Consider the following 8352-nt stretch of genomic DNA (forward strand, 5'->3'; position numbering starts at 1 on the left):
CGATGTGGGGCTCGAACCCACAGACCATGAGATCATGACCCAAGCCGAAGTCGGATGCCCAACCAACTGAGCCACCCAGGCGCCCCAGGTAGAGCAACCTTTTTACAGCACACTCCAGGGAGATGAGGATATTAACCCTCACACCTTGCAACACCGAGACTGTTTCCCCTATCGGAAAAGACACGTCCACAACGATTCTCTTCAACTTCATTGGGAGGACTCCTACCAGGTACCGTTAGCTAACCCTAGTGTCTCCAAACATCAGGGAATTGACTCCTGATTCACGTGTTACATCTAAAGAAAGCACCAGGGTGCCTGGGTGCCTCAGTCGGTTAAGCGGCTGACTTTGGCTTGGGTCATGATCTCGTGGTTCGTGAGTTCGAGCCCCACATCGTGCTCAGTGCTGACAGTGTGGAGCCTACTTGGGATTCTCTCTCTGCGCCTCTCCCACTTGTGCTCTCTTTTTCAAATCAGATAAATAAACTTAATAAATAAAGAAAGCACCAAGGCCCAGTCGGACCTGCACGTGGATTGGTGACCTGAACGTAAAGATTTCCGGTAATTGAAGCAGACGACATCCAGAGGAGACAGCTTTCCCAAGACGAGTGGGCCAGGCCTGTGTGCCCCTGTCTCACTGTTGTGTCTTACTATGTTTTCTCCAGACAGATAACACTCCCATCTGATTTCCCAATCTACTGCAAAAAGGGGAAACCTCTCTGATCGCCGGATTTGTCACCAGAAACCTCCATCTGTTTATGACAACAGCGATCCCTTAGTTCACTCTTTAAGTGAATTCACCAGAATCCCAAGTTCCACTGTGTGCCTAGATTGTTCCTGAGGTCCCTTTTATAAGGTTAGAGTACTGAACCCACCAAACCCCATTCCTTGCTTCAATTTAACCCTCCCCTGGGATGGGAAAGCAAGATCTCTCAAACATATATAAATGTAAATAATATCTGTCTGCCATCTATCTATCATCTATCTATCTATCTCCAACTGTATCTATTGTGGGGCAGCCAATATAAATAGGGCCATTTGTCAGCATACTGACAAACCCATACATCTAGGTACTCTTTAATATGTAATAATGCAGCATCGAAGTCTTGGCTGAAGAGTGCTAATTCTGTATACAGGTCAAGGGGTCCATAGACGGTGCTTGTGAGGGAGCCTTATGCACACCCCCCAGCTACTCCTCTAAATGTGGGGTTTCTCACAATGATGCCCGGGCTGGGGCAACGCCTTGTCTTGACAGCTGGAGGCCAAAAGGGCGACGTGCTCTTGCCGTGTTTACGATTCTCTTTTCTCTTCGTAACAAATCAGAAACCCCTCATTGATCTGTGCCATTTCTTCTCCACGGCTGCCTTGCACAGGAGCTCCCAGGAGACGGACAGGATTCCGAGTTTGCCTCCCCAGGCAACTTTTCTCCCCAGGGTTGGAGTGGGTGCGAATGCGAACGTGATTGGAAATCTCTCCCTAACGTCAAGAGAGCAGGCCAATTCCACAGCAAATACAGGAGCAGCCGGTTAACGAGCACTTAACTCGTTGTCTAAGACGATTGCATAGCCCTTGCTTCTCTATCTCCTTGCCGAACAAGGAAGCAGCTGTGTGATAGCAAACACCATCTCCTGGCTGCATGTAGATACGTGCCTCAGGGGACGTAGAAACCCAATCGCACAAAATTCGGGCTACAGCAAATTGCACCTGATTCTCCGTGGTCCTTTTTTCTTTACTGGCTACCTTTGGCCCTCCCGTCCCGTCTCCCCTGTATTGGGGTGATGGTAGGGTGGTCCAGGGTTGACGGCCAACAGAGAGTCCTTGAAGATGTCTTTGGTGTAAAAAGGTGATTTTATTAAAGCACGGGGTTAGGACCCAGGGACAGGGAGAGCTGCGCTGGGGTCCTGCTGGGTAACTGATTATATCCCCTCAGGTTGGGAGGGGGTCAGGAATAGAATAAGTCTCTAAGGAATTTTGGAAGCAAGGTTTCCAGGGCCTTGAGGGGCTAGCTGTTGCTAGGGAAACACCATTTCTTACCATTTAATAAGACCTCAGTCATGAGACCCTTTAGCTATGTGGGGGGTGGGGGGGGGGCATAAGCTTGGAGTATGATCGTCAGCATATATATTGGGGCAGCTGAGATTTAAAAAAAAAAAGACAGGATCCTGGACGTTAGGATAGTGTTAGACTAGGGTTTTCTCGTGTCCCAGCAAAGTGTCATCACTGAGGCCACTGAGGTCCTAGAGGGAGGTTTCGAGGACTTGTCAATGGGCTGTAGGCAGTAAGGGAATTTAATTTTTCATTTGCCTTAGTTTCCCACATTACCATGGCCAGCACTTAAACCCCTCTCCTTTGTTCTTGGGTAGCCAGGAGTGTCCGAGGAATATCACATATATTCCGCCGGGGTGTGTGTGTGTGTGTGTGTGTGTGTGCGTGCCAGCCTGTGTTTAATCCTCAGATTGCCCCAAGCTCCGTCATCACCTTCAGGCCTAGGGGCACAACTCAGAACCATCACACAATTTAGATTCGTCATGTTGCCTTTAATTACGTTTTATGTTTCATAGCATTACTTTTAAGTTTTGTAGCCGTTGCATGTCAGATCATTGTAGAAATGATGTACCCAATAAGGTGATGCCATTCAATGCTTTGAGATGATCTCCAAGCTGAACGACTTTGAAAAGATACAGACTCCACGGAGGAAATGCCTGAGAGTCCTCCCTTCTGCCCTCCTGGTTACAGATGTGGCGTCAGGGGTTTCCCATCTGTGTACTTGCCCTCCAGTGTGGGACATGCCACCCGGGAAGGGTCCTTCCTGGCAGGAAGGGAAAAAAAAACCCACTGAATTTGGAAAATGGGACTCCTGATCATGGATGCTTTTGGAGTGGGGAGAGGAAGGAGATTTTGATCAAAAGCGTTCCTTCCCCCTTTTGTGAGACTGAATAAAGAAAACCTCATGTAAAACAGGGGAGGGGGGGGGGCGCCTGGGTGGCGCAGTCGGTTAAGCGTCCGACTTCAGCCAGGTCACGATCTCGCGGTCCGTGAGTTCGAGCCCCGTGTCGGGCTCTGGGCTGATGGCTCGGAGCCTGGAGCCTGTTTCCGATTCTGTGTCTCCCTCTCTCTCTGCCCCTCCCCCGTTCATGCTCTGTCTCTCTCTGTCTCAAAAATAAATAAATGTTAAAAAAAAATTAAAAAAAAAAAAAAAACAGGGGAGGGGGGGGGAACCTCTCTGCCGGAACACTCCTCCTCAGTTGCAGACCCCACAGGAAGACTCTTTTTTTTTTTTTTACTCTCCCAGCGGGAGGAAAATAACCATTTTCTCCTCCCCTCCTCCAACAGCCCAGCCAATGAAAATCCATCACCCCCTCCTTTCTTCCAATAGAGTTTCTTTGAAAGCAGCCCCTCTCCGCTCCCTCCTGTTTCTCTAAAAAGTAGAGTTCCTGTCCTTTGTTCCCTGGACTTGCCTATGGTTTTCCCATAGCATGGTTTTCCCATAGCTTGCTTGTCCCGAATAACACTTCTCTGCTGTTCCCGAATAAACCCATTTTGCTGGTAAAATAACCGCCTGTTTTGTTTTTCTGGTCGACAAAGGCTCTGTGCCTCGGAGGTCTGTGAACCAAGCGGGGAAAGCAGCTGCGGTGGGCAAACGCGAAGGGCTCTGGAAGAATCCGGCCGCTGGTGCGCTGGCGCTGGCCGGGGAGTCATCAGCGCCGGAGCGCGGTTGAGCACAGACTTCGGGCCACCTGTAGGGGGCGGCGGGCGGGCTGGCAGGGCCTCCGGCCGGTGTGACGGTGGGCTGGGGGCACCCGCGGGGCTCGGGACCGGGAGCGGGGCTTCCGGGGCGCCGTGAGTCAGCATTGGGGTGGAGCGGGACGGGGTTGGGCGGGACAACCCTTATAAGGCTGGAGGCCGGGCCGGGCCGGAGCTCCGCCGCCGCCACCGCCGCCTGAGCCGCCGCTGTCCGCGCTGCAACCAGTGAGTCCCTCCGCTTGGGCCTCCGGGGGAGGGAGGGGGCGCTTCCAGAGGCCTCGGGGCGCTCCCGGCTGGAGGCCGGACCCTCCCCCCCCCCAGCTTCGGACCAGAGTTCCTGGAAGGCCCTGCACCCCCGCCCCCCTTGCCACCCCCGCGCCGGGATAGGGATCCAGGGGACCCACGACGCCAGCGGCGCGCGGTTGGCTCTCCGGGGCGGGGGCGGGGGGCTCGGCGCCTCCAGCGCAGAGACCTGCTCCCACGGTCCCCGGAGCGCCCAGAGCCGGCAAGGGGACCCCAGGGAGGACGGATTGGCGCTCTTTCCCGTCCGTAATCGCCTCCTCCCAGACCCTAACAGACTTCTCTCCATCCGCTCCAGTGCCGCCCTACACCATTGTCTACTTCCCGGTCCGAGGTAAGCGCCCTGTGACTGGCAGCCGGGGGAGGCAGAGGTTGGGGCTGCAGCCCACGCCCCTCGCCCACCTGGGGAGCACCCCAAGACCCCCACCCCGCCCCTCCATCATGTGGGTACTAGCTGGGGCCTCCTTCCCTGCTCCCCTGCGCTCCCTAGGCCCCAATATCCGCTCTCTCCACCTTGGCCCGTCCCCTCCCTAGTGTCCAGCGGGGTCGTCATCCGAGTCCCTGCCTCCACGGCCCCTCCCCAGGGTGCTCTGAGGCTGGGGTCTCCCCGCATCCCCCCTACCCTGTCCTCCCCTCCCCCAGGGCGCTGCGAGGCCATGCGCATGCTGCTGGCCGACCAGGGCCAGAGCTGGAAGGAAGAGGTGGTGACCAAGGAGACCTGGCTGCAGGGCCCGCTCAAGGCCTCCTGTGTGAGTGGCTGCCGTGCCCAGAGGGGGCCCGGGGGCTGGGCAGCTGGGGAGGGGGGGCAGCCAAGCTCCGCATCTCTGACGGAGCTGTGCCGCACCCCCCCCAGCTGTACGGGCAGCTCCCCAAGTTCCAGGACGGAGACCTCACTCTCTACCAGTCCAACGCCATCCTGCGACACCTGGGGCGCACCCTTGGTGAGTCTTGAGGCTGCAGGTGGCAGGGCGGTGGGGGGGGGGCAAGCATCAGCCAGTGTTTCCACACATCTCCTTGTTACCCCCCTCTGAACCTCCTCCGTTTAAATCAAGCTGCCTGGTGAGCCCTGTGGGATGGTGGAAACAGAGGCACGAGGAGGTTATCTAACTTGCCCCCAGTCAAGCCTGGGTCTGCCTCCTGCTGAGTTCTGAGTGCCTACCGTGCGTCAGGACGGGCCTTCCGTGCGTCAGGACGGGCCTTCTGGCCTGCCTTCTCCACGGCTGTGCCCACAGGCAGCCACATGGCCTGCCAGTGCCATGTCAGACACCCAGTCATGCTTTGGCTGACTTTCTCCCCAGGGCTATATGGGAAGGACCAGCGCGAGGCAGCCCTGGTGGACGTGGTGAATGACGGGGTGGAGGACCTTCGCAGCAAATACATCACCCTTATCTACACCAACTATGTGAGCCCGGGCGCCAGGGCTGGGCACGGTGGAGTACAAAGAAAGGCTTGCCTCCCTCCGGCCTGGGAGGGCTGGGCTTCTTAGTGGTGGGGGAGGGGAAGGACCTGTAGCCAGCTTCTGGAAGCAGGTGCTTGCCCTTTGAGGTGCAGAAAATATCCTGACTTGGAGCACATCTGAGGACCTGGGGCCAATTTTGCAGGGCATGTGTGTGGCCGTGGGGGAGGGAGAGGGAGTGTGGCAGGAGTTGGCACTGGAGGGGCAAGAGGCCCAGATCCTCGGGGCCTCGAACTGGCTGGCTGGATAGTCCCCTGATGGCAGTGGGGAGCCATCGAGGCATCTTAAGCAGGGCCGGGTATGGGTGTGAGATCTAGAAGGATCTTCCAAGACTTCTGGAGTAGATTGGTGGAAGACCATGGCAGAGGCGGAGAGGTGGGGGTGGGGTAAAGAAGAATCCACGGCTGAGCTGGACAGGATGTGGTGCAGCCCTGGGGATGGGAAGCGAGCAGGGGGGCACTGGGGCTCCGGCCTGGGCGGGAGGTGATTCACGAAATAGGGCAAAAAGAAGGGGGCGTCTCAGGGCTGGGGCAGAGGCTGGGGTGGGCGGCAGCGTGGGGGTCAGGAGGGTAACACGCGGTGGTGTCTTTCTGGCAGGAGGCAGGCAAGAACGAATATGTGAAGGCACTGCCGGGGCACCTGAAGCCTTTCGAGACGCTGCTGTCCCAGAACCAGGGGGGCCAGGCCTTCATCATGGGTGACCAGGTGAGCGTCTGGCTCTGTCCTGCCCCTCTGCACCATCCCCTTCTGGCGGAGGGGAAACAGGTGCAGAGGGAACTCAGGAACCCGTGGCTCAGCAGAATGGGGCGGACTTAGGGAAAGGCTCAGACTCCTTGGCTCCCACGCTCCCGCCTGCTGAGTCCCTTGCCCCCTGCCCTGCAGATCTCCTTCGCGGACTACAACCTGCTGGACTTGCTGCTGATTCACCAGGTCCTGGCCCCGGCTGCCTGGACTCCCTCCCCCTGCTCTCGGCCTATGTGGCGCGCCTCAGCGCCCGGCCCAAGCTCAAGGCCTTCCTGGCCTCCCCTGAGCACGTGAACCGTCCCATCAACGGCAACGGGAAGCAGTGAGAGTTTGCAGGATCCTCGGCGGGAGGTGGGGGCTGCCGGCCTCCCTTTCCTGGGGACCGATAAAATTTCCAAGCGAGAAGCATTGCTGTGAGCATTCAGTTTCCTGGGGAGGGGCTCTCACATCCTCAACAGTCAGGTTTGAGGGAGGGATGGGGCAGCCAGCTAGGACGCTTGAGTCCTAAAACACACGGGTGTATCTTCTTAGGGCCTTCAACCCAGTCTGCTGAGCTCCAGGAACAGGAATAAAGAGACCGAAAAAATTTTAAAAAGCCGTAAGAGAAATGAACTACGGTTTCTGCGCCGGAGATGCCCACAGTCTAGAGAGAGAGAAGAGGCTCACTTAATATAAAATGCTTTCTGGTTTCAGCAGGGCCGCCTGCCACAGGGCCTCCCCCCGGGGCGGCGGAGCCCAGGAGCCGAGGGGCCCCTGGGGAAGGGGGCTGAGGGTAGGAGCTGAGTAGCTGTGTGGGGCCCAGGCTGGGTCAGTGGGAGGAGGGGCAGTCACTGCTGTTCCGGGGGTGGCCCTGCCGGCTCCCCGCTGCGTCTCGGACACAGGAGCAACCCAGCGCGATCCGCTGGCTCTCCCACCGCCTTGTCTCACCATCCACACTCCCCGGGCAGAGAGTGACATTCGAAAACGACCCTTGCCAGGGGGCGGGGCCTCTGACGCATTCCAGTCGGCGGTGGGCTGGGCGCAGCGTGGGCAAATCAGTCCCGGGGCCGCCGCTGCCCCTGCGAGATCCCAGCGCTGTCCTCCCCAGCCTCCAGGACAGGTGATGGCAGCCTGGGCCCCGTGTAAGGACGACGTGGAGCAGAGCCCCCGCTAAAGTGTGGCGAACACGTGATGTGATTGAGCAACGACCCTGCGGTTTTACGCTGCTGGCATTTTAGAGCTGTTGTTGCTACAACATAATCTGACCCATCCCGTCTGATCCCTCCTTTGTTCTCAGGCTAAGGGAATCGGGTCAACTCCCAGCGTCATCCTGCCTCTGCAGGGGTTCGGGGAGGGGTTCAGAGAGAGGGCCGTGGGACTACCCCCCCCCGCCCGCCCCACGCTGAGACCAGGCCCCTCTGGCTCCCCCAGACCGGACCCTGAGAGCGGTCAGTGACGGTCAGCTAGCATCTCCTCATTTGGTGGTGGAGGAAGACCCTGAGCTAAGGGAAGCCTCTGGAAGCTGAAGGGCCCAGTCCTCTCCTTGGCACGGACATTCGGCAGCAGGCCGGAAGGTGGCACAGATAGGTGGGCCCTGTCCGAGGACCGTGGGCACACTGATGGCGCTCCTGCGGGGCAGCGCCTGGGCCCGGCCGGGTGATTTGGCCACCGGTCGGGGGAGAGCCCAGGGGGATTTCAGAGCCAGGCCGGGCCCGCTCCTTCCGCCCTTCCTCGGGCAGCACGTTGTCCTCGCACATCTTGTCCTCTGCATCCCGAAGAGCCCTGCCCCGTGGACCGACGGAGACCGGTCTGCCTTCCTCTTTCCTCCACATCAGCACCTTACGTTCCTCTTCTGGGAGCCACGGGCCTGGCTGCCTTCTCGAGCAGCGAATGGGAGTGAGCCGTGCTCTTCGCTCAGACTTGCTGGCGAGGGGGCTGGCTGCTCACTTGTGTTTGGCAGAGGCTCAGCAGGCAGGGGAGAGGGAGGGCTTCGTGCTCGGGGATAAAGGGAGGCTTCGGGTGTGCCCTGAATGGAGGCTGCTGGCCTGGGGAAGCGGTGAGCGGGCTCGGTAGAACTGGTCGGGGGAGAGCAGAGGTGGCTTTTTCTGGTTGGTCTTCAGTAGGAAAACATA

General features: G+C 58.2%; 1 protein-coding gene across 1 annotated transcript; it reads left to right on the top strand.

Moving 5' to 3' along the window:
- Nucleotides 1-3864: 3864 nt before the first annotated feature.
- Nucleotides 3865-6829, top strand: GSTP1 (glutathione S-transferase pi 1). Its single transcript, XM_043581812.1, is given in 9 exon segments — nucleotides 3865-3966; nucleotides 4340-4375; nucleotides 4684-4790; nucleotides 4895-4982; nucleotides 5340-5443; nucleotides 6095-6202; nucleotides 6380-6431; nucleotides 6434-6612; nucleotides 6667-6829. Coding segments are annotated over 8 exon segments (630 nt in total). The 5' UTR covers nucleotides 3865-3965; the 3' UTR covers nucleotides 6568-6612; nucleotides 6667-6829.
- The last annotated feature ends 1523 nt before the right edge of the window (nucleotides 6830-8352 follow it).

This window comes from Prionailurus bengalensis, chromosome D1, assembly GCF_016509475.1.
Source record: "Prionailurus bengalensis isolate Pbe53 chromosome D1, Fcat_Pben_1.1_paternal_pri, whole genome shotgun sequence".
In the NCBI taxonomy this organism is placed as follows: domain Eukaryota; kingdom Metazoa; phylum Chordata; class Mammalia; order Carnivora; family Felidae; genus Prionailurus; species Prionailurus bengalensis.